General features: G+C 37.8%; 1 protein-coding gene across 1 annotated transcript in view; it reads right to left on the bottom strand.

Moving 5' to 3' along the window:
* USH2A (Usher syndrome 2A (autosomal recessive, mild)) overlaps positions 1–27,385 on the bottom strand; it is an 813,932-nt gene that overhangs the window by 233,930 nt on the left and 552,617 nt on the right. Inside the window, exons 41-43 of the mRNA XM_011987398.1 lie at positions 25,164–25,498; positions 24,140–24,262; positions 13,533–13,696 (exon numbers count right to left, since the gene is read on the bottom strand). Of these exons, the coding sequence (XP_011842788.1) occupies positions 13,533–13,696; positions 24,140–24,262; positions 25,164–25,498 (622 nt within the window). The remainder of the gene's footprint in view (positions 1–13,532; positions 13,697–24,139; positions 24,263–25,163; positions 25,499–27,385) is intronic.

Below are 27,385 nucleotides of genomic sequence, written 5' to 3'. Positions count from 1 at the left end.
CCAAATCTCATGTCTTTACATTTCAAAGCCAATCATGCCTTTTCAACAGTCTCCCACAGTCTTAATTCATTTCAGCATTAACTAAAAAGTCCACAGTCCAAAGTCTCATCTAAGACAAGGCAAGTCCCTGCCACCTATGAGCCTGTAAAATCAAAAGCAAGTTAGTTACTTCCTAGAAACATGGAGTTACAGGCATTGGGTAAATACACCTGTTCCAAATGGAGAAATGGGCCAAAACAAAATGGCTACAGGCCCCATGCAAGTCCAAAATCAAGCAGAGCAGTCAAATATTAAAGCTCCAAAATGATCTCTTTTGATTCCATGTCTCACATCCAGCTCATGCTGATGCAAGAGGTGGGTTCTCATGGTCTTGGGCAGCTCTGCCCCTGTGACTTTGCAGGGTACAGCCTCCCTCCTGGCTGCTTTTACAGGATAGCATTGTCTGTGTCTTTCTAGGTGCACAGTGCACGCTGTTAGTGGATCTACTATTCTAGGGTTTAGAGGACAGTGGCCCTCTTCTCACAGCAGCACTGGGCAGTGCCCCAGTGGGGACTGTGTGTGGAGGCACCCACCCCACATTTCCTCTCTGCGCAGCCCCCGCAGAGGTTTTCTATGAATGTCTGCCCCTGCAGCAAACTTCTGTCTGGATATCCAGGTGTTTCCATACATCCTCTGAAATCTAGGTGGAGGTTCCTAAACCTCAATTCCTGACTTTTGGGCACTGGTAGGTTCAACACCATGTGGAAGCTGCCAAGTCTTGGGGGTTGCACCCTTTGAAGCCATGGCCCAAGCTCTACACTGGCCCCTTTCAGCCATGGCTGGAGCCACTGGGACACAAGGCCCAAGTCCCTAGGCTGCACACAGCATGGGAACCCCGGGCCTGGCCCACAGTACCACTTTTTCCTCCTAGGCCTCTGGGCCTGTGATGGTTGCAGCTGTCATGAAGACCTCTGACATGCCCTGGAGACATTTTCTCCACTGTCTTGAGGATTAGTGTCTCATTATTTATGTAAATTATGCAAATTTCTGCAGCTGGCTTCAATTTCTTTTCAGAAAGTGGGATTTTCTTTGCTATCACATTGTCAGGCTGCAAATTTTCCAAACATTTGTGCTCTGCTTCATTTATAAAACTGAATGCCTTTAACAGCACCCAAGTCACCTCTTGACCACTTTGCTGCTCAGAAATTTCTTCTGTCAGATATCCTAAATCATCTCTCTCAAGTTCAACGTTCCACAAATCTCTAGTGCAGGGTCAAAATGCTGCCAGTCTCTTTGCTAAAACATAACAAGAGTCACCTTTGTTCCAGTTCCCAACAAATTCCTCATCTCCATCTGAGACCACCTCAGATTGAATTTCATTGTCCATATCATTATTAGCATTTTGGTCAAAGCCATTCAACAAGTCTTTAGGGAGTTCCAAACTTTCCCACACTTTCCTGTCTTCTTCTCAGTCCTCCAAACTGTTCCAACCTCTACCTGTTACCCAATTCCAAAGTTGTTTTCACATTTTTGGGTATCTTTTCAGCAGTGCCGCATTCTACTGGTACCAACTTACTGTATTAGTCTGTTCTCATGCTGCTGATAAAGACATACTGGAGATTGGGCAATTTACAAAAGAAAGGTTTAATGGACTCATAGTTCCACATGGCTGGAGAGGCCTCATACTCGTGGTAGAAGGTGAAGGACACATCTCACATGGCAGTGGACAAGAAAAGAGAGCCATACAGGGAAACTTCCTTTTATGAAACCATCAGATCTTGTTAGACTTATTCACTATCATGAGAATAGCATAGGAAAGACCCACCCCATGATTCACTTAGCTCCCACTGGGTCCCTCCCACATGTGGGCATTATGGGAGCTACAATTCAGGACGAGAGTTGGGTAGGGATACAGCCAAACCATATCAAAAGCATTCCCCCTGAGAACTGGAACAAGACAAAGATGCCTACTTTCACCACTTCTATTCAACACAGTGAAGCAGAATAATTGGGGTAAACATCCAACATTCGTTGTCTCATGCCATGGAAATCAGATGCAGACACATAGTGAGTTTAAGAGTGTAGGTTCAATAGGCAAAAGAAAGAGAAAAGGAGAATAACTTTCTCTCCTGCAGAGAGAGAAGGGCTCCCAAGTGGGTCTTCCAGTCCACAGCAAAGTGCATGGAGCTTTATCGGCTTGCTTGAGGAGGCAGTGCCTGATTTACATAGGGTCTAAAGATTGGTTGGACAAGGTATGCCATTTATACAGTACGCAAATAACCTGGCCACCCCATCCTAATCTTTGATTATGCAGTTGTGTTCCCTACCTGGCTAGTGCCATGTTGTCCATTCCTTACTGTACATGTGGTTGACAAAGAAAAGGGCAGATGGAGCCACTATGTTCAACATGCCTAGCCACTATGTTCAACATGCCTAGCCCCCAGGTAGCCTTTTTCTATTGGTGCAGCTGCTGGCATTCACCCATGCAAGCTTCCAGCTTGCTTATCTATGTCTGCAGCTCAACTTATCAGGTTGCTCTTTGTTAAAAAAGAAATAATTTAGGGGCTGCTTTTCATTAAAAGGAAAACCTTATTGAGGACTCTCTTACCCTCACTATCTGCCTAAATAATTTCTATTTAACTCCTACATCAATAGTACTGTAAGTCCTAACCAAAGCAATCAGACAAGAGAAAGAAATAAAGGGCATCCAAATCAGTAAAGAGAACTCAAACCGTTGCTGTTTTCTGATGATATGATTGTGTACCTGGAAAACCCTAAAGAGTCATCCAAAAAGCTCCTAAAACTGTTAAATCAATTCAGCAAAGTTTCAGGAAACAAAATCAATGTTCACAAATCAGTAGCACTGCTATACAGAAAGAGCTACCAAGCTGAGAATCAAATCAATAACTTCTTTTACAATAGCTGCAAAAATAAAATGTAAAATACTTAGGAACCCACCTAACCAAGGAGGTAAAAGAACTCTATAAGAAAAACTATAAAACACTGCTGAAAGAAACCATAGATGACACAAATGGAAACACATCCCATATGCATGGATGGGTAGAATCAATATTGTGAAAATGATCACACTGCTAAAAGCAATCTGCAATTTCAACACAATTCCCATCAAAATGTCACCATCATTCTTCACAGAACTAGAAAAAAAATCCTAAAATTCATATGTAACCAAAAAAAGAGCCCACATAGCCAAAGTAAGATTAAGTTAAAAGGACAAATCTGGAGGCATCACATTACCTGACTTCAAACTATGCTATAAGGCCATAGTCACCAAAACGGTGTGGTACTGGTATAAAATTAGGCATATAGACCAATGAAACAGAATAGAGAACCCAGAAATAAAGCCAAATATTTACAGCCAAGTGATCTTTGACAAAGCAAACAAAAACATAAAGTGGGTAAAGGACACCCTATTCAACAAACGGTGCTGGCATAATTTGCAAGCCACATGTAGGAGAATGAAACTGGATCCTCATCTCTCACCTAATGCAAAAATCAACTCAAAGTGGAAAAAGGCTTAAATCTAAAAGCTGAAACCATAAAAATTCTAGAAGATAACAGTGGAAAAAACCTTCTAGACATAGGTTTAGGCAAAGACTTTATGACAAAGAACCCAAAAGCATATGCAACAAAAACAAAGATAAATAGTTGGAATTTAATTAAACTAAAAGGCTTCAGTACAGCAAAAGAAATAACCAGCAGAGTACATAGGCAACCCACAGAGTGAGAGAAAATCTTAAAAATCTATACTTCTGACAAAGGACTAATATTCAGAATCCACAAGCAACTCAAGCAACTGAGCAAGGGAAAAACAAACAATCCCATCAAAAAGTGGGCTAAAGACATGAATAGACAATTCTCAAAAGAAGAATGGCCAATAAACATGCAAATGGCCAACAAACATATGGAAAAATACTCAACATCACTAATGATCAGGGAAACACATATCAAAACCACAATGTGGTTCCACTTTACTCCTGCAAGAATGGCCATAATCAAAAAATCAGAAAATAATAGACCTTGGCATAGATGTGATGCAAAAGAAACACTTTTACAGTGTTGGTGGGAATGTAAACTAGTACAACCACTATGGAAAATAGTGTGGAGATTTCTTAAATAACTAAAAGTAGATTTACCATTTGATTCATCAATCCTACTCCTGGGTATCTACTAAGAGGAAAATAAGTCATTAAATGAAAAGACTCTTACACATGCATGTGTATAGCAGCACAATTCTTGAATTTGAAGTGTGTTAACAGAAGAGGTTCATAAATTGGAAAAGGAGAGCTTCATTTTTCATAAAGGGCTGCAGCCTGCAGGATGGACATTCTGACAGCCTGGGAAGCATATGGCAGCCTTGAGCCAGAAGCCGGAAACAGATACTTCAAGGGAGGAGCAAAGGGAACAAGAATTTATGCTGAGTGGAGTGACTGAATATATTGAACATTGAATATGTATATTCCATAATCCCCAGGAGGAGTCGTGAGTATTTATGAAAGGAGAAATATGCACATGTGCAATTGAGTTTCACATCCCCTGGTGGGTCCTACATTCAAAAATTGCAGCATTAGCACGATCTGAGGGTGCAGTTTTCAGCCCTCTGACATCAAGCAGTGAAGAAGAGGACATGAAAACCCTTACTGCACATTCTCCATAGACTGACCATGACAACTCTGTGGCCAGAGGTCTTTTATCAGCTAGTAGAAGAAGGGCAGCATCAGATGGTTGCTTGAAATCAGTGATGGAATCTTTTGAAAGGTCTGGTTTCTGTTTAGTGCTTAGGGAAGTAAGCCTAATGGCATATAGTAAGGGAGGGGTGTCTGACTTCCCATCCCATTGTAGCCAAGAACTCAGTTTTCAAGGTTGCTCTGGGGTGCCCTTGGCCAAGTGGGGATCCACTCAGATGGTTGGTGGGGCTTAGGATTTTGTTATCTCTCAAGTGTTTCTGTGGCAACTAGGTGAACTTAAAAATTAAAATGTGAATGTTTGAGTTAGAGTTATCTAATATGGAGTTAAGGCTTGTACTCGCTTGCATTTGATGCAATAGAAAGGAATGGGGATTTCCTGTGAGATTATGCTAAATATGTGTATATTGGGATATATTTTCTCAGATATTCTAATCCTGTTATGTATAACACATATTTTGTGTGGACCACATAAATTTATCTGAGTAGGTATTGCCCTACCTGGAAGAATATCAAGTTAATCTCTGATATAGTTAGGTCCCGTGTTCCCACCCAAATCTCATCTTGAATTGTAATCCCCATAATCTGCATGTGTCAAGGGCAGGTCCTGGTGGGAGGTGACTGGATCATAGGGGTGGTTTCCGCCACACTGTTCTCATGATAGTGAGTGAGTTCTCGCAAGATCTGATGGTTTTGTAAGTGTTTGACAGTTCCTCCTATGGGTGCCTTCTCTCTCTCACCTATCTCGCCTGTCTCTTCTTCCCCTTCTGTCATGATTGTAAGTTTCCTGAGGACTTCCCAGCCACGCAGAACTGTAATTAAACCTTTTTCCTTTATAAATTATTCAGTCTCGTGTATTTTCATATGGCAATGTGAGAACAAACTATTACAATCTCACTGAGCTGAAAGCTGTTAGATGTTATTTTTAGTTGCAGTCTCCAATGCTTGGTCAGAAATTTGACTTAGATGAAGCAAATTCTCAAATGTAGAATAGGTTCCTCTCCTTTATAATGAATTCCCAAATAATTTTCACAGTAGTTAGATATGTAGTAGTCTGCTCAGGTTGCCTTAAGAAAATACTACAGGCTGGGTGGCTTGAACAACAGAAACTTACTTCTCACAATCTGGAGGCCAGAGGTTCGTGATTAAGGTGCCAGCAAATTTGGTTTCCACTGAGGGCTCTTTCCCTGGCTTCTGGAGAGCTACTTTCTAGCTGCTGAGTTTTCTCATGGCCTTTCCTCTGTGATCAGAGAAAGGGAGAGAAGAGGCTGGGGGAGAGACAGAGAGAAAGAGCAAGCGAGCCTGTGTGCTAACTTCTGAAATCAAGGTCCCATTCTTACCATCTCATTTAACCTTAATTACAGTTGACCTTTGGACAACACAACAACACAGGTGTGAACTTCTTGGGTCCATTTATAAGGGGACTTTTTTCAACCAAACAAGAATTGAAAATATAGTATTCTCAGCTGGCACAGTGGCTCTCACCTGTAATTCCAGCACTTTGGGAGGTCGAGGCAGGTGGATCACCTGAGGTCAGGAGATTGAGACCATCCTGGCTAACATGGTGAAACCCAGTCACTACTAAAAATACAAAAAAGTAGCGGGGTGTAGTGGCACGTGCCTGTAGTCCCAGCTACTTGGGAGGCTGAGGCAGGAGAATTGCTTGAACCCAGGAGGCAGAGGTTGCAGTGAGCCGAGATCAGACCACTGCACTCCAGCCTGGGTGACAGAGTGAGACTCGGTCTCCAAAAATAATAATAATAATAATAATAATATTCTCCCATGCAAAACCCGTGTAGAGGGCCAACATTTCATATACATGGATTCTGCACAGCTGATTGCTGGACTTGAGTATGCACAGCTTTGGTATACTCAGCAGGCAGTCCTGGAATCAATCCCCTGCATATACTAAGGGATGACTGTATTTCTTTAGAGGCCCCATCTCCAAACACAGCTACACTGAGAATTAGGGCTTTAGTCCATAACAGAGAGGCTAGTTGAAAGTTATCCTGCAACAGCAATTAGATTATGCATCTTACATGGCCTTAAATTATTGCCATGGTTCCCAGCAAAGGGGGATCAGGGTTTATATCACTACCAAACCTCATGTGAGCCCCAATGTACTAGTTTTGGATGATGAGGCCTAGCTGGAGGTGTTTGGTTCATGGGGCCAGATTCTCATGAATGGCTTGGTGTCTTGCTCTGGAAAGGCTGGGTTAGTTTTTGAGGAAATGAATTAGTTCCCTTAAGAGTGGGTTTTTAGAAAGCCAGGGCATCCCTTGGATTTTGCATCTTTGCACATGTTCACTTACCTTTTGATCTTCTTTGTTATGTTTTGATGCATCACAAAAGCCCTCACCAGAAACCAAGTAAATACTACAGTCATGCTTCTTGTGCAATCTGCAGAATCATGAGCTAAGCAAAACTCTTTTCCTCATTAACTTCGCAGCCTCAGGTATTCTGTTATAGCAACACAGACTAAGACGATTATCAGTGTCACTCATGTCTTCTAGATATTTTTTTCAGCAAACTATGGTACATGAACTAACTCTGGCCTTTGGCTTAGTATGGCCCACCCCTTGAAAGGTAAGAATGGTTTCTACATTTATTTGGTTGGGGGAAAAATCATAAGAAAAAAAAGGATTTCATGACGTGAAAATTATTAGGTTGGTGCAAAGTAGTTGTGGTTTTCGCCATTACTTCAATGGCAAAAACCACAATTACTTTTGTGCCAACCTAATATATGAAAATCAAATCTCAATGTCCAAAATAAAGTTTTATTGGAACACGACCATGATTATTTAAAAATCAGAATCACCTTATTGCTGCTTATGTGCTCCAGTGGCAAATTTGAGTTAAGACAGAGACACTATGGGCTTCAAAGTCTAACGTTATATATGACATTTTACGAAAAAGTTTGTGGTACTGATTCAGATCAATTATAGTAAATCATGTCATTTATTAGCTCTCTTAATTTATTTGTCTAGGACTAAATTCTTCAGACATCTCACATTAGCAGGCTCATTTTGGAAGGTAATTTTGCTCAAATGTAAAAACCTGGAGGGACCTTGTTAAGCTGATTTTATGATGGAAGTCTTGATCTTGCTCACAGATTATCCAAATTAGAGATCAATTTTCCAAGTTCTATGGTGCAGGGCTCTGTGTCACCAACTAAATAGTTCTTAGAAAATTTGAGCTTATCAAAGCTGCTTCTCGAGAAAATTCTTTACTCTGCCTGAGGGTACTACTGCTGACATGAAGTGGAAAGATTATCTTCTTGGGTAATAATCCTTCAAGTCAGCCTCCTTAGTTTTCTGAGCAACGTATCTCTTGTCTTCTCTCTAGTTTACGCATCTGTCAAAGCAAAACACCTGCACTTTGGAAACTCCAGAGCTCCTTTAGGCTCTCATAGTGTTCCAGCTTCTATCAGGGGCCTGCCAGAGAAAACTGTATTTAAAGGAGATAGTATAATAGATGTATTAATTATTCATCATTTTATATTTAGTTACAAAAACAGGATAGCTAATTTCTACTTTTAAAGTAAATTGATATGGGCAAATAGGGAATGAGTTAGTTAGTGAAACTGGTGAAACGTAAAATCTCCAAAATACAATAGCTTAAATAAAATCCATGTTAATTTGTATCTCATGTAATAGCTTCAAAGTGATTGAAACAGACTGTGCTCCATGTGGTCACTTAACTACCCAGGGTCTTTTTCTCTTATGTGGATTTTGGATCTCTTTGGGTGTTGTACACGACTGCATAGCTGAAACTGAGAACATGATCATGTCCACATTCCAGTCCAGGGGAAGGGCTAAATAGAACAAGTAGGCACACACTCAATGTTTCCTGGCTAATAAAACACCCAAAAAGACGCACATTGTCTTTCACTTTCTATCGAGGCAAACACATTCCACTGGTATTTCACCTGGCCATGACTAATTGCAAGGGAGGTTAGTAAATGCAGTTTCTAGATAAGGGACAAGGCTACCACTAAAAGAAAAAGGGGAGAATGGATGCCATGCAATAATTAGTAGCTTTCACTTTTTTTTTTTTTTTTTTGAGACAGAGTCTCACTCTATCGCCAGGCTGGAGTGCAGTGGCACCATCTCAGCTCACTGCAACTTCCACCTCCTGGGTACAAGCGATTCTCCTGCCTCAGCCTCCCAAGTAGCTGGGACTACAGGCATGCACCACCACTCCCAGCTACTTTTTGTATTTTTAGTAGAGACGGGGTTTCACCATGTTGGCCAGGATGGTCTCGATCTCCTGACCTCATGATCTGCACCCCTCGGCCTCCCAAAGTGCTGGGATTACAGGCATGAGCCACAGTGCCCAGCCTAAGTTTTCAACATTTTAACTAGATTTTTAAATTTCTATCTTTTAGCCAAGTCAAGTAATTATAAAATAATATATATTCTTTATACATCTTCAACTCACTGTAGAAATGCTTTTATCTGAATAGCCTTGCAAAATCAACTTCCAAGCTTTTACTAGACATGACTTCCCCTTTTATACATTTTATAAAATGTTATGGAAAGGACCATGCACATTTTAGAAATAGAATAATGCTTTATACAAATAATAGGTGATTACAAATTGTTAAACATATATTATTTCATTTAGCCCTTAATATATTTTAGGGCAGTTATTCTTATTATCCTCATATTTCAGATTAGAAAACTGGAACTCAGGTTAAGTTCTAGGTCATAGTGCCAAAACATACTGGAACTGGGATTCAAATTTAAGTATCCCTGATCCCAAAGCCTATTTTAATATTATTTATTCATATGACTGCATACAGTGTTGGCTGTTGTCATTTTTGTAATTAGAAGAATTTGAAACACTGAGTATAGATGGAATCACCAACAGGAGAATAGGAGTATGACAGGAAGACTCAGGAAAGAACTTTGAGAAACATCTTTATTTAGGGATGAGAAGACGTAGTTAGTGAGAAGAGGGGAGTAATGATTATTGGGGAAGAATTATAGTCAGTAGGGGATCATTCACAGTGCTGGATACAAGAGGAAGACAGTAGGATGGCACTGAGAAGAGAGTTTTGAAACGGGTCATTAGGTGATATCTAATGACTTTAAGAAAACCACGTAGAGTACAAGAGAAGAGAGACAGATTACAACAGGTGCACAAGTGACTGAGAAGGAAGACAATGGAAAAGTCAGATGTGGTCTCTTCTATTTGATAATTAAAGTGATGGAAAAGAGAACAAGATGAGGCAACAATGGTAGGTGCTTTTTAGAAGAGATAAGATTCGGAATTAATTACAGATATTGCCACTTTAATCAGATAAATTCAGGCAAAGTCAGATATTCTTCTAGCTATCAAACCTGGTAGTTTCTGATTAAGAGATCAGGATGAGACAAATGCTTTTTCTGTGGTTTTAAACTTGCTCTCTTAATGATGATGCCCTCATACCTTATGAATTTTCCAGAGAGTTCACTGAGTGCTCAGGACAGAGAAAGTGATAAATGTATCTGTAAGGAAGGAAGGAAAATAGGAAGAAAGAGAGAGAGAGAAGGTAGAAGAAGATAAACAGACAAATGGCTGGGCATGGTCACTTATGGCTGTAATTCCAGCACTTTGGGAGGCTAAGGAGGGAGGATCACTTGAGCCCATTAGTTCAAGGCTAGCCTAAGCAACATAAGGAGAACCTGTCTCTACAAAAACATTTTTAAAAAGGAAATAGAGAAAGAGGGAAGATGGAAAAAAGAGGAAGGAGAGAGCAAGACCAGGAGGATTATATGGTACAAGAGATGAACATCTGAAGGTTGGGGTGAGCTCTTGACAGACAGTAAAGTGGACAATATTTGGGTGATTTTTCATTTCCTCTTTTATAAAGCATTGCCCTCTCACTCCCTACAGTGTTTTACTGCTCTTTTCTGGCCACCACTGACTTCCTTAGTGAATCAGCTTCAGAGGAGGCACTGTCTCTCCACTGTACTCCCTTTGGTGGGCATTTTCTTATTTTACCTTCTATTTTAGACTGAGCCGTCAAAATGAAAAGGATCCTATTAAATCCTTCTTGTTAAAGTGCTAGTGACTGTTAAGCCTAAATGCATAAGAAATAGAAAATTTGATGCGTGAGTCCTAAATTTGAGTTTGGGAACTGGTACTTACTATCTATAATGTTTGGTAAGTTACTAAGGGCCAGTTTCTATCTCATTGTGCTTCTCTGAGAATTGTATAAATAATTTAAGTGAGGTATTTTTCTTCCTACAAAACCTGTGATTTTTCAAAATCACAATATAATTTATCTTTGATGTATTTTATTTAGGGCAAAATATTTTGTATTATCATATAAAGCAGGGATAAACACCTCCTGTCCATTGGGACCAGGAAAATGGGGACTGGGTCAGATTTTTAGGGCATGATCTGTCTAAAAGGGCAGCCAGTTCCAGCTGATAATTTCCTTCCAGAAATGTGGGTATTGTTTCACCCCATCATTTGACTTGTCAAGTGAATTCCCAAATCATCTTTATGTATAATTCTTAAATAATTGCAAATATTATTTTTTTCAAATATTGTAGGCAAAACAGTGTCTGGAAGCTGGAGGAGGAGGGAAATATGGCCTCTGTGTTGCCAGTTCGCGACATCTGCCTTCCAAAAATGAACTGAAGTAACACAAGGATGCTTTTATCTCACATGTCATGGATGTGATACTAATGTTTAAAACAGGCCCTTCAAAAGTTTTTAATAACTTACGCATGTCAATCTGTGATTGATAAAAATTTACCGAAAGCATTTTGTTACCAAAATGATATGTACATAGGGAGGGTCATAACAGAGAAAGACCATGCTTTTACAAATATATATGTATTTTTTGGAAGGTAATTTTTAATAAGCAAATATTTATAAATTTAAAACATGATTTTCCACTGCAAAATATTTTCAATCTATAGTTTGTTGCCTTTGAGTGTATTAGACTGTATGCCATGTTTTTCCTATCCAATCAAGACCACAATTTAAAATTAAAATTGCAAAAAATAGGCGACCTTTCACAGAGGATTGACTAGTTAATTTACTTAAGATAGCAAGTTGCGCAAAAGAAGACAATGATAATGCAACAAGCTTTCACAAGACTGACCCTCTTCTGAGAGTTAACCTTTGTGCTCACAAATAGTTATCTGAAAAATTTCCAAGGTATGAATGGAAATAACAGCAGATTGCATTACCTACATCCCGAAGGTCAGAGGTTCAGATTACCAAGGTAATGAAACTTCAGTGAGCTGCTTCAGATCTATTAGGTTTGTCAGTTTTTATAAGCACGCTTACTTCAGGAATGCAATTATAACATAAAGACCTATATTGGTGGAAATTCACCAGCCGGATCTTAACAGAAGTATTCAAATGTCAGATGAGCGGGGAGAGCCTACCTTCATGAGTAGGCTTTTAAGACGAATCAGTTAGTGAGGTGGAGTAGAGAGAAGAGGGAGATGAATGGAAATATACCTTAAAACACATCCCCAAATAAAAAACTTTGTATTTTTCCCAGACGTGTTTCAGAGGGTAACCATAAGCATCAATTAACTTATATTATTCTATTAAAAATGGTTTAAGAGATCCCAATGCAAGTGTCACAGATCATTAGATATCTGCAGCCTTATAAAAACCCGAGAATGATAGTTTTTTTGTTTATGTGAAAATGGATTATTTTGTGGAAACACAGATAAACGTAACCTACTAATTTAATCTACAATTGATATACTCCATTCTGGCTTTAATTCACAATTGATATCACTCAGGTATCCTAAATGGAGCATCTCTCTTCTTAAGCTGTAACCAAACTCAAGGCTGAATAAAAATCATTTGGTTATATTACCCAAATAGTAGTGACTTTTTGTCTTTTTATATCACCAATAGATGATTGCCCCAGTGAGCAGAGCGTTCTTTCATAAATACAATGTGTTAACTGGGTCTTTCCTGATCAGATATTTCTCAATATTTGGTATTATTCTAATAAGTTTTGATTAAACTGCTTGCCAGATCTCAAGTTATACCTGTAAGAATGATATAATACACATTCTCATGGTAGATTCAGGTTTTTTTTTTTCTGATTGTCATAAGGGATCATCACAAATTAACAGATCACAACAAATTAACATGTTAATATGACCTTACTGACCAAGTAACTGTAAAATTTCAGTTATTGTGGTTTCTAAAGTTGCAGGAACAGATTACATCACTCTGTGAACTCCTCCAAATGCCTGTTAAAAAAGTGTTCCCAGCAGGTCCAGGGTCGACCCTGCATTATTTAAGTGGATCCAGTGGTGATGCCTAGGCTTTCTTTTACTGGATCAAGCTGGAATTCTGTCCATAGCCAGTCTGAAGATGATCCACTGGGAAGAATCTGTTCCATTATTGCAATCCAATTAAATGGTTCTTGCTAATGAGCGGTGAGTTACAAGATATTAGGGCAGCGCTCTCTGAAGGAAGGTGAACAATAGCACACTGTATTTAATTAACACATGGACATGTCTATCACGACTGACTGGTAGGATAGAAATTACATAGTTCATGCAAAGGAAACGACAGAGGGAGAGCAGGAGGTCCAAGAAGAATGTCAAAGTAGGAGAGAGTTTGCCTCTCAAGAATGGCAAAGGGGCCTCAGGATTTTAGTTTTAATGTGTCCATTTTTAATTTATTTGGGTACTAATGAAAATGGCCCTTCTAAAGTTTTCAATGACTTAGCCCTGTCAATCTGTGATTGGTAAAAATTTAGCGGTAACACTTCACTATCAAAATGATGTGTACATGGGGGAGGGTCATAGTAAAGAAAGAATACGCTTTTAAAAACCCGCAAAGTGTTCACATAGGTATGAGAAGCTTACTTACTTGGTTTAGCCCATCTCACGTCGATGGCTGTGTGGTTAAGGACACTCGCAGTGAGACTGGCTCCTCTCTCTGGAAGACCAGCTAACGTTGTCACAGTCACTTCTTGGCTCGGTGTAAAACCCACACTGTTGTGTACGAAGAGCATATATTCATAGGTTGTAAACCTAAAATGTTGTTTTGTTAAAAAAAAAAAGTATATGAATTTCTACTTAACAAAAATTCAAACAAATAATTTCCCTTTTCTTTACAAAATACAGGATTTCCTTCCATCCCTCCACAAAATACTGTTTTCTTTTCCTCCCTAGAAAATATATTATTTTATTTTCCCTTCTTACACAACACATATCATTAACTTTGTGACTTGCCAGTCTTAACCAAAGCATCAGGGAAATAGTTTATTAGGAATGCTGAATAAATATTGCTATTGAAAACAAATGTGGTTTATCATTTTCTTTTTCTTATTGTTTTCAGAAGTGGTGAGGATTACAGCTCAATTCAAGATGCAATTACAAATCAGGCAACCTGCCAGCTTTCTATCTGAATTTGATCCAGAGAGTTTTATGCTCTTCTTTTTGGAAACTCATCCATTTTCAAATATCAGAATCCCTCATCACCATTTTCTTCCTATACCTATGCTTCCTTCCCATAATCTCATTGCAGACAGATAAACCCCTAAATTAAATTGTAACTGTGACCAAAGTGTACAACATTCTCCCGCTGAGAGTTCTGCTACAGTGAGCTGTATTTTGCCATAGTGTGAACATATTTACTTGAGTCAATACAGTGGAAACTGAATCTTACTTTGCAGAAGGCAAAAACTGACATGATGATGTGATATGAGGAAGACTTTCCAAGTAATTTATTAAATTGATGATAGAGTAAAGCCACCATTTTTTTTAAACCAGTTTTGGGCAGAAGACCATCAGGCTTCCTTTGTTTGGTGCAGAACTGCCTGTTTAAGAAAATGCTATAAACAGACACAGTTGGGCTATGAGTAATAGCTTAGATTGAGATACTTGCTTAAATATGTAGTGCAACACACGACCATCCCAGAGGCATCCTGTCCTGGATGAGCAAACACTGGCCTCAGATCATTACCTAATTTGGGTTTATTAGATGATCAAGGATACCTCATCTCTAATGCAAGGCCCATAGTATTTGTCTCAGTATGTCACAATCTTTGCTGTGACGATGCAAAGGTGTTGGGGTGTGGGTGGGTAGGTGCCATTTGCAGGATTGTGCTAAATGGTTTGACCAAAATTGTATCAGGATCCTCAGAGCATTTCGCTCCCACCTAGGTAAAAGAAATCTGCTTGACTCATCCTGTTTCTTACTCATAGCCCAAAGATATGTTTGCAGGTTTCTGCCTGAGCCACATTGAAGGGTGTTGCTTTATTGTAATTACGGGTAAAACTTAGTGACTTTTTGAGGCTATTTATCTATTTCTCCCAAGTAAGTGCTTGCATCAGATTTTCTACACCTGATGCTTTACCATCTCCTCTCAGGTGTTTATTACCTCTTTTATTTCTGCTTTGTCTGCTGCAGTGGGTTGAACTGTATACTACAAAAAGATATTTTCAAGTCCAAACCCCTGGTCCCTGTGAACGTGACCTTATCAGGAGCTAGGGTTTTTGCAGATGTAATCAAGTTAAGATGAGGTCACACTGGATTAGGGAGGACCATAAATTCAAAGATGATGTCTTTGGAAGAAAAAAGAGAGGGAAATTGTATAGACACATGGATACACACAGGGAGGTCACGGCCATGTAAAAACAGAAACAGAAATTGGAGTTATGCTGTCACAAGTCAAGGATTTCCTAGGGCTACCAGAAGTTAGAAGAGGCAAGAAAAGGTTCTTCTACAGAGTTCTGGAAGGGAGTCTGGCCCAGAGGACAAACTGGTTTGCAACTTCTTATATCCAGACCTGAGAGAGAATACATTTCTGTTGTTTAAAGTCACCCAGGATGTGGTATTTTGTTACTGCAGCCCTGGAAAATGAATACATATGCTTTTCAGCAAGTGCTAAATAGTCCACATAATCCAGACAACTAAAAAATAATAATAATTACTTAATAGCTGCCAGGCATTTTCTATAGATATTAACCCATTCATTCCTCACAAAACTCTGTAAGGTGCCATTTATAATACCTATTCTGAAAATAAGAAAAACAAGGCTCGAAGAGATAAATAACTCATCCCAGTCATTGAGATAATAAGTAAGAGGACTAAGATTCAAATATAGGCAGTCTGATTTCAGAGCTTGCTCTTTTAACCATGATGCTAAACTGCCAACATAATAGTGATGATAATAATAATAGTAATAATAACAATTATAATGATAATCTGTTCTGTCCATACTTGGATGATGTCATATCACTAGGGCTTGACCTTTGTATTATTTTTCTAGCAGAGGGAATAGATTTTTTCTTGCACATTCAAACAGTCTGGCCAAATTTCCTTCGCAACCAATAGTATGAATATGAAGGATGGTGAGTTGGGGTTAAGAGGGTAGCAAGCCTATGACAATGGAATGAAATGAAGCTAATGGCTCACAAGGGAATTGAACCAGCGACCTTGGCTTCATTAGCTCTCTCCCTGTGTAAAATACTTATAATTATATTTTACTTCATAAAATGACTTAAAAGAAACGTAGCTAGAGTCTGGATACCTAGTCTCCTCTCCTATAATATGTAAATTTTTCTTCCACATGTCTATGTTATTATACAATTAATAATCTTTATGGATTTAAAGTGACACCATGTCTCTGGTTCTTTTCTACATGTGGAATTAACAATATCAAGTGGCACTAAAAGGGTTGATTGTAAATAAATTCTATAGGGCTTTAGTTCTTACAATACTTTAAGAGATTTCACCATAATTTAGGTATGGCAAAATATACAATTTACATCTACAAAACTCAGGTCACATAGATACATAAAATTGCGATGCCTGTTTTGAAGGAGGTTCTATAATTTTACAGTAAGAGATGGCTTTAGAGTTTATCTGCTTCAAATAACAAAGTGTCTGCTACATCTTACAGATTAAACAAAAAAACCTGAGACTCTGAGAAAGCAAGTGGATTTGCACACGTTTTCACAACTAGTTAACAGGGCTAGCGGGACATAGGGTTTCTTCATTTCCAATATTCCACTATTTCCACATTTAAAAAAAAATTAATTGGGAAATGAATAGATATTTCACTTGATGCCATACAAAAATTGGTCTTTTGTACTTTCTTTAACTTCCATTGTTAAGTTAAATTTTAAGGAAACAAGTTTTTTTTTTTTTTGAGGCAGAGTCTCGCTCTGTCCCCCAGGCTGGAGTGCAGTGGCCGGATCTCAGCTCACTGCAAGCTCCGCCTCCCGGGTTCACACCATTCTCCTGCCTCAGCCTCCCGAGTAGCTGGGGCTACAGGCGCCCGCCATCACCCCCAGCTTTTTTTTCTTTTTTTTTTTTTTTTTGTATTTTTTTGGGTAGAGACGGGGTTTCATCGTGTTAGCCAGGATGGTCTCCATCTCCTGACCTTGTGATCTGCCCGCCTTGGCCTCCCAAACTGCTGGGATTACAGGCGTGAGCCACCGCGCCCGGCCGAGGAAACAAGATCTTGAATTCTCTTAAACGCTGAAATATACTGTTTTCATTTCGTCTGAATTTCAGTCTGTATTTATTAAGAATATATACCTATGACTTGTCTACATATATATATATTGATTCACATTTCACCACTTCATATCAAGAAAGAATGTATTAGTTAGCTTGAAGTGGTTTTCCATTCACTCTATGTATATCATTTTTCAAATGGACTTATGTGTTGATTGTTGATATTAAATGAGACATTCCATTTAACAAATGATAAAATAATACATTTTAAAACAAAAATGCTAGATGAGTTAACATCATATACTCATGACAAAACTTATGTGTATCAACCGATTTCTTCTCTAAATACAAACTGTGTTCTCTAGGCGTGTCTTGAAAAATGTCCATTTCAAACTCTGTAGGAAAAAGTTTTTGCAATGTAAGTATACAAAGTAAGTGAATACTTATACTGAGTCTATGATGTAGCTAGTAAAATCAACTGTTTGTGGGTCCATTTAGGAATACTTGGACTATCACAATAGTTTTTCCCTCATTTGCTTGAGACCATGCTCCGGTTTCTCCCTCTACCACTCCCCAGACAGCAAATTATAAACTTTATTATGGTATAGACATGACTATGGTATTTTTCCTCATAAAAAGTAATATGTGTTAAAATCTTACTTGTGGAACAATATTCATTTTAAGGTTCAGGTGTCATTACTCCAATGAATTAGAAAACCAGATTATGTTTAAATGATGCAGTTTTAATTTGTTTATTTACTGAATAGGTAATTTTATAAATGAATGAATAGATGTTTCATAGTTATTTAAGCACTCAGTCTCAAAGATTTCAAGTCACTTATATAATTTGTTAGGTTAGTGAGATAAAAATCTACCTGTCCAATAGAAAAATATCTCTGCTGAAATTTAGCAAAGTGCTCCTTTTAAAAATATTTTGAAAACAAATTATATTGCTTTTTCATATTTAATACATCACTTCGTTCATTCTTTTGCTCATTCATTTAATATTTATTGGATATTACCAATATGCCAGATGTTAAAAATAATAAAATTGTTATCTGTCCACCTAGAGCCATAGTATATACAAAATTTTACAGAAATATGTTTTCAAATGAGAACATCTAAAGTATTTATTCACTTTTTCTTTGAACACGCATCAGATGAAGCATCTAATTTAACCATATCCATCTGGGAAGTCTTCACGGAGGAGGTAACATTTGGGGCAGGTTTTGATAAGAAGTGGTATTTTGTCCACTGAAGACATCTGTCCAGGGCAAAATATGTGAAGACTTGTACCTTGGAAGGGTCTGATATGTTTGGGGAAACCAATAAAATTATCAGGGCAGCTGCAGAATGCCTGGGGTTATTTTCATCAGAATTAAAAATGTGTCAGCTTTATTGATGTCCTAACAGAATTCATGTGTCAATATTGTCACCAAAACAAATCATGCTTCTGAAAATGCAGGCTATTTAGTTCCTTCTTCCACTAACTCTTCCTTATCTCTGCCACAACCCAAAGTATGCTTGAGTACACCATCACACAAGTGTGGATTTGAGAAACCTCATAAAGCGTACTGTTCCTTACATCTTCAAATCTGTTGTGGGAATAGCAAACAAAGAAAAACGCAATACTGTTTCCATTGCTTAAGTCTATAGCTATTAAAATTTTCAGTTGATGGTAGACACTTTAAAACATCTTTTTGTTGATTCTAAAAATAGTATTGAAGATCTTTGCTTCAAAAATTGAAGAGTAATGTTTATCATGCTTGAATATTTCTATAAAGTGAGACATTTTAGATTGTGAGTGAAAGTTGAAGCTGTTATGTTTCTGTAGCTATCGATACCTACACTACCAGAATTATCAGACCTCAGACAATTTTGCAATCATTTCCATCTTTGTTCTACTTTGTCATCAACATGAGAAAGAAACACAGACAATGAAAGTAGTTTTTCTTTTTAATTCTAAGAAAACACTAGGGGAAAAAACCTCCTATGACAAAACACATCCTTCTGTATTTAGCAGCTCAGTTTTCATGAGTGATATAGTTTGGATATTTGTCCCCTCCAAATCTTATGTTGAAATGTGATCACCAATGTTGGATGTGCGCCCTAGTGAGATGTGTTTGGGTCATGGGAGTGAATCACTTATGAATGGCTTGCTGCCATCGCTGCGGTAATGAGTGAGCGCTCACACTATTAGCTCAGGGGAGAGCTGGTTGTTTAAGAGCATGGCACTCCTCTCATCGCCCTCTTGCTCCCTCTCTTGCCATGTGACATACCTGCTCCCTCTTCACCTTCCACCATGGGTAAAAGCTCCCTGAAGCCTTCACCGGAGGAAGACACTGGCACCAGGCTTCTTGTACAGCCTGCAGAACCGTGAGCCAAGTAAATTTTTCTTTATAAATTATCCAGTCTCAGGTATTCTTTTATAGCAATGCAAAATGGGCTAATACAATGAGGTAACACTTAATGTGATAACACAGAAAAGGACATCGTGAGGAGAATGTAAAGCATTGAAAAAAATCCAACGGGAAAAAACACTGTGACCAATTTAATTTGAATGTGAAATACATATTTACTCATTTTGAATTGAGTACATGGCTATGAGATGGCATATCAGCATTGACAGAAGTTGGCTTTCATTCCTAGACCCAATTTTTATTCACATTTACCTATTAAGGAAGAAACTAATAGCATCTACCTCATCTTGGTAGTCATAGGAGAAGCCTTCCTTTCACTTGCCCTTTCTATGTACAAAGTTAACTTCTTTATTTAATAGCTGCAACCCGAAATTATTTATATTATAGAAACACGTGTTATGGAACTGATCCAGTCTTTCATACTAGCAAAGATAAAGATGCCATCTATACACATTTAATCTTATTACAAAGGAGAGAAACAAAAGTTATATTCTTTTGAAAATTATCCCCACAGAAATGGCATCCTCTTTTAGGACTCGAAATATCTTTATTTTAGTAGGTTTAAAAATATATATGAAAATATATGTCGATAAGATTTAAACTTAGAATTTATGATATGTTTAGCTTAAGCATTTACATCTTAAACAAGTCTTACCCTTCTTTGAAAAATAAAACGAAAATGTGTTAATTTTTAATGTTTTAATTTAAATGTAATACAATTAGTGGATTCTTGAGGAATCACATAGAGGTCTCCATCCAAATAGTCATTGTAAAAAAAAAATACTCTGAGAAATTTATAAATAATTGAAAGGAATAGCAATTAGAACATGCCTTCCTTCATAAACTTAATGAAAACTAGTTTATAAATCTAAATTACAACCTGCAAGTCAATATTTTCTCTATAATAGTGAAATAACCCTATTCTTTCTTATAACTTGTTCTTCTTTAAATCCACAACGAAAAGGAGAGTATGCTCATTGTATTCTTAGCAGCTTTATCTGATCACTCAGGAGAAGGCAGTGTTGTTAGGTGCTGAAAATTGTAAGGGTAGATTGATGCTTAAAATGAAGGAGGTCGCCGCCCTCTTGTTAAACTCTGCCTGACTCACATCAGCAGCTCCAGGTGATAACAGCACGTTCACCAGATTTTCCAAGTGATGAAAATGTCAGGAAACCCAAAGTTATAGTTCCCCCAACAACCATAACTTGGTCACTTTGCAAGGAATTATTAAGGAAGAAAAGTTAAAAACTGACAAGCAGTATAAACCTGTAGTTATACGGAGTTCGTGTCTACACAGGCAGAGCAAAATTCAATAATGAGGCGACTAGCTGTGCAATTTAGACAAATTTACTCCTTATGTAAGATAACCATAAGAGCAAAAAGTATTTTTGTTAGAATTAAATTATCTGGATAATTGGCTTGAGACTGTTTTGTACATGTAGATATAAAAGAAAAAATAACTACTAGAATGATCTGAATTTCCAAATATGATGCTTTAAATTAAATTGGTGCTTTTCTGTACATTATAAACACATACTTAGCCAAAATAGACCACTTGAACTAGGAAATTGGCTTCAACTTATATTTACTGTCACAAATATATTCATAAAAAGATGTCTAGTGAATCTTAATTCTACTTTTTATATCAGGAGAAGTGCCATTTAAAAGCTGATTCCAAATGTAACTATGGTGATATTCAAGTCAAGATGGTAAGAAACACTTCAGTGCTCCTTTTATTTATGCAGATGTTAAGAAGGAAATCGGGATGGTGGAATCTGGGGAGAACAGGAAATTACATAATCCTCCCAGAGATATTAGAATTCAATGAAAAACCCAAGAAAACATACCTGCCCAAACAAATAAATCAGCAAAACAAATGTAGGCAAAGGAAGGGCCATGAAGAAACTGTGACACAGATGTGAACCAACACGTGACGAATACTCAGCTTCGTCCCCGTCTGCAATTTGAGCGACCACTAGCAGACCAGCAGGAACAAGGAGCCCCAGATGTTGCCAAGGTGGCCAGTGGCACCATCTGATCAAACAAGATCACTTCCTTTAAACAGAAAAATATCACCCCCACCAGGGGACCAAGTTTTGGTTTTCTCTCATATTTGCAAGACACTCCCCCTTGGGCTAAAGGCACTCCTAACTTTTCATGGACTTATAAAGGGTAGAGGGCTAGAAAAAGAGATTCTCATAAAGACTCACACCACTTACTCTGAATGTTAAGAAGAAATGCTTTTCTTTTTTCTACAAGCTGTATGTAAGTTGTAGCTGTTATTCGAATAAATAAAAACAATCTTTGCAAGTACTACCAGAAAAAAAATGACATTTGGCATTATGAATCTAGTCAAAATATCTCTTCAACACAATTTTTTTATCAGCACACTTCCCTTCCAGAAGCAGCTGTCATGGGTGTGTTTATGTCCATTCATGTTTCAATTTAAGTTGTGGAAATTCACCTTATTTTTTCCTGAAATCTTAGATTTTAACCTCGCATTAAGAATCCTTAGAGGAATCACTACAAATTCATAACTCACTTCATGGCCTTGGTCCTAATTATTTAATAAGTTTTCATTTCTTGCGTAAAGAAACAAAATTAACTTTTGGAGACTTTCTCTTCATTTTGGCTGAGTATCTCATTGCTAAAACTCAGATTCAGTAATGTTAAATAGTCAGGTTCTATTTATTTTTGGAAATAGTTACATTTAAGCACTTAGAGTTCACAGATCACAGGAAGCTACTATTTGAAATGACTTCTTTAGGTAGAATTGGTGACTCTGTAGATAACTCTGACAGCAATTAACATACATCACGCTCTCTATGGAGGGCAGCGGAAAGGGTGCCTCCACTAGATTGTCAGTTGTTTGAGGGCAAGGGCTAAAATGTATTTATCTTTCGTTCCTTATCACAGTGCCTCAGCACATAGTAAGCACAAATAGGCAAAATAAATGAATTTCTTCTACTGAAGTGAAAATCATATAGGGATGCCAAATCAAGTAAATAATGAATCAAAAGTAGTTGAGAATAGTATACTGACCATGGTAATTTAGGATGAGCAACATGGATCTGCTAGTAATTGACCAATCTTCGCCTATAAAAGTGACAGTTTCATATAGTTCATTCTGTGGCTTGATCAGATTTATGCTATGCCTCTCTCTGAGAATCTTAAAAGAACTAGGATGTTTTCCCATGACAACTTTTTAAGAGGACAGGAGACTTTTCCTTAGTTTTGCCATTCCCCAGAGACACAACACTACAGCTAACATTCCTAAGGTGCAGAGAAGTAAAGTAATTCTTGATTGAGCTAAACTGTTTTGCCTTGAAGCATTCAGGTGTAGGGCACTATGTGCTGCTATGTGCCAGACACCATGCTAGGAACTGAAGACAGAGTCACGAGGACTGCACCCCTGCCTTATGGTAGATCTGATAATATAACGTGGTGTTCAGACAAGCAGTCAGGCCAGTACACTACAATGGCAATAGTGATATGTTAGGGGATGTCCTGTGGAAATATTACAGAGGAGCTGAATCAGACTAGCAAGAGGGTTGGCAGGAAAGGCCTCCTAGAGGAAGAAACCTCTAGGCAAAGACATGGCAAATGATCTAGTCAGGCAACAGGAAAAGCCAACTATGGGGAAAAGCTGAAGGAGCAAGTGTTGTATGTTGGAGGTACTGAATGCAATGCAAATGTGGCTGGAATGTAGAGGCCTTGGTAAGGAAGGGATGGGAGACAAGGCTAGAGTGGTAAACAGGCTTCAGACTACAGCTACCCAGTGGTGGGTCTAGAAAAATAATGACGCAGATAGAAAAGTTACTGAAACATATGATCGAGGAGTTTTCATAAAATAACATTCATGTTTTTGGAAATTTAATCACATTGCTTCTCTGATTTAGAAGTCATTTAATTTTATAAAATCACCTCATTTTATGGACAACAAAAATGAAGCCCAGAGAAGTTAAGCGATTTTTAAGAAGTGAAGCTTTGTGGCCTAACATCACAAAGCTAGTTCTCTAGCACAGGATAAAGCAGAGCCCAGATCTCCTAACCCTCCCATGTAGCACCCTTTTCTAACATCACCTACTAGCCCTAACTTAATGTCTTTGAACTCTAGATTGAATTCTTTCAAGTCCCAATCCTGCTCACTAAATATTTCTTGCAGACTGGATCAATAACATATAATCAATTATAAGTCATTATAATTCATTTATAAGTCATTTCTAGAAATAGCAAGCATTCTACAAATGGCCAGGAATTTTCCCCATTGTGTATGTGTTCAATATTTCCAAATTTTTCCATTACGTTTTATGTCTAGATAGAGCTGTGACAAAGGCAATAGGTTAAGGCGTGAACATCTACAAGTTCAACTTCAAAAGGCTTATTTTAAGCATGCAGTTAAGATGGAAAACATTAAACATGCTGACTGTTACAGTTGGATGATTAATGCCACAGATAATAACCAAACATGTTTTATTGCATAACTGATAACACGCTCACACAATGAAGACACTAAGATACTTTGAACTATTCAACATGCCCAGAACTAAATGCCAGCATTTGTTTTTATAGTTTTTGTAATCTCACCTGCTAAGACCCTTATCTTCATAAAACCACTGAGTTCCTGAATAAATATTGTGCCACCGATTTAAATCTTCTGGGGGATTTGATGCAAGTGGTTGCTGGATTTTACGTCTCAGAAGCTCATATCTAAAGCAAAAGACAAGCAGGAACATCAGGATTATCTCAACTAATATTGAGATTACCAAAACTCAGGCTGTTTTGTGGCATGTGCTTGTGATATATGTGTGCAAGCATAAAGAACAACATCTTAAGTTTATAGTTATGTGGTTTTGTTTCAGATAAATTTTTTTTCTGGACAAAATCCCATATATTTAATATTTTGAACAATCAGTTGCATTCACATTTTACTATTATCTGCCAGAATGATAGCATTTTAGATTTATTCTATGTTAGATTTGCCAAATCTTTATTGCCAGTTTTACACAAAGTAGAAATACACAAAGCTTATCAAGTTAATGGTTTCCTACGACTATCAATACTTTATAAACAATGATAATATTATCAACTTTGTATTCTCGGCCAAGTATGAAGTTTGGGTTGTTGCGAAACAATTTCTGACTCACAGCTCTTTTCTTTTATCTTATCTGGATCACTGACCACACTCCTCACAAGTTTCTATATGCTAATAATGTGCCAAAGAATTACTGTGTTCACCTTAGAATTTTGAGGTACATTTGTGCAAATGTATCATATAGAACATACGTCAGGTTTGCGTAACATATAATAAAAGTATATGTTGAAAATGAAGTGACAGATTATGTAGCGAATCCTTAGAGAATGGTGATTGTGGTTTCAAGGGTCTTTAGTTCTTCAAATATGATGATTATATTTCTACTTTGATAGACTTTGATGTTTCCATAGTAAGTTGAAGTGTACAGTATGATAGTGTGTGAAAGTTATGAGTCAGTGGATATTCAATGCCAAATTAGTTCTGTGTTCATACAGAAATAAAAGTCTCCTTCACTTCCCCACTTCTTGGAGAGATAAGGACCATAGCAAAATAAAAATCATAGTCACCTTCTCTTACCTCAAATTAGGTCCATTTGGCTTGGATGGTGGTTGCCAAGAAATCACAACATATGATTCACTTAGTGGAATCACAGACAATGGGCCAACATTCTGAGGTACGGTGGGGTGAGTGGTAACATAGGTAGGTAAACTCTCTGTGCACCCTCCAAGGTACCCATTACCCCCTGAGCAAGCAACAATGGTGACAGAATAATTAGTGAAAGGAATCAGATGAGTAACTTTCTGACTTAACACTGCAGAAGTGACATTGGTTATAGTGATGTGAGGGTCAGGCATGCGAATCTCATAGCTAAGTAGGTCTCCGTTCTGGATGAGTGGGGGTTTCCAAGTGACCTGAAATGAAAGATAAACTTAGAATCAGTGTAATAATACAGGAATAGAGCAATTGAAGTTCACAAGGCCTAGAATTTTGTTTTCAGTTAAGTCATTTTCTAAATGCCTGCGTTCTCCTGAGTCCTTAGGACTAGACAGTAATGAAGGGTTTGAGATCAATTAGCAGTACTCCAGGAGCTAAATGAAATGCTGTTTCCTGGGTTTGGCTTTCAGTCTTGCCACTTTCTACGACTGTCAGACTGATACACACCTCAGTGATTCACCGCCACCGTGGGTGTTCTGAAGGACACAGAGCAAACACATGGAGAAAATTCACACATCCACATGCTTCAATAGGGTTGCATAGGATTTGATAGTTTTCATGTTTATAACTCAATTAAATGAAACATCGGAACTCATTTCTTTGCACTGTTAGTGTGCCTGCTAAATAAGTCACTTTTTCGTGGAGGAAGGGAAAGAGAAATCATTATTCATATTTTCTGAAGATGTGAAATTAAGTCCCTGAATCTTACTAATATATAACTAAGCAATTAAAGCATTAACAGCACATCTTCTTCTCAGGGATAAGAAAATGTACAGAAAGCTTTTAAAAAAGGGAACCCAAAGATGTTTGTGCTTAGCTAAAACGTGGACTTGAGCAACAGAAGAAAGAACAGCATTTTGTAATAGAATTCTAGAATGTCTGAAGTTTATTTTCTTTTCTCGCTAAACTGTACAGGAGCATAGTGGTAACACAGTCATGTTCTTATGGGGAAAGAGATCCTAAAAAATGTGCACAGGCCATGACAAAAATCATTTATTTACATGTTATCCTGTTTCATCTCTTTTATTGGTACCTTCTAGTGCACCTTATATAAATGCCAGGATATATATCTCATGTCCCAGTCCGTAAGCGTCTTCATAGCAGGGATAAATTGTACATCCACTTAGTACCATGTGCAAAGAGGTGGAGTTCAGTTAGTAATTGTAGTCATAGTTTGTTAGATTATATTTTTTTCCCTAAATACAGTTATTTTGAAACCTTAAGAGACAGATTTCTACAAGGTGACATATTTATATGTACATTCATAACTCTAAAAAAAAATCAAAGAGGAGCAATATAAAAATTAAAATGGAGAAGGACTGACCATAATTTTCTATCTTAAATCAAGGGGAAAAGGTTTCATCCAGGAGGACTATGACCTGAGATTTTTAGAGTGTTCTTACTAATAATCGGTGACAAAAAGGGCTCTCACCGCATGTTAGCTGGGCAATTGATTGATGATTAATTTGGTAATTTATAATTAACAATGGGCCAATATCTACCAAATTATACTGCAGGGCATGAAATCATTGTTAGTCTTTTTTTTATTTTTTATTATTATTATACTTTAAGTTCTAGGGTACATATGCATAACGTGCAGGTTTGTTACATATGTATACTTGTGCCACAAAAAACTTTTTGGAGAGTTCTAAGAAGAGAGGCTGGGATGAAGAGAAGATTCAGATGTGGTCCTTGTAAACATAGAGGATTTGCCTGGATGTGGGGAGTATTTTTTAAAACACCCTAAAACAAGCAAAGGTTGTAGAAGAGACATAGGACTTTAGTTGTTTTGGAGGTGCAATGCTGTCTGTGGACCTGAAAAATGAGTCAAGGTCAAACTCAAACTCAGAGGGCTTCCTGGTATTTGTAACATAAATGAAAAAATAAGAGCTATCAGAGCTAAATTCAACCTGATTAATCTGAAGAACATGGCTTTTCTTGCCTCTTAGACCAGAATACTTTGAGAGTTCAGGTCAGAGCTTGACAACACTTTAAAGAATTAATACTTAGTCTCTGCCCATGCCTATGTACTGAATGGTATTGCCTAGGTTTTCTTCTAGGGTTTTTATGGTTTTAGGTCTAAC

Source organism: Mandrillus leucophaeus, unplaced genomic scaffold (assembly GCF_000951045.1).
Source record: "Mandrillus leucophaeus isolate KB7577 unplaced genomic scaffold, Mleu.le_1.0 Scaffold309, whole genome shotgun sequence".
NCBI classification, from domain to species: Eukaryota; Metazoa; Chordata; class Mammalia; order Primates; family Cercopithecidae; genus Mandrillus; species Mandrillus leucophaeus.
Note: the sequence above shows the minus strand (reverse complement) of the source record. Positions and strands in the feature narration are given on the sequence as shown.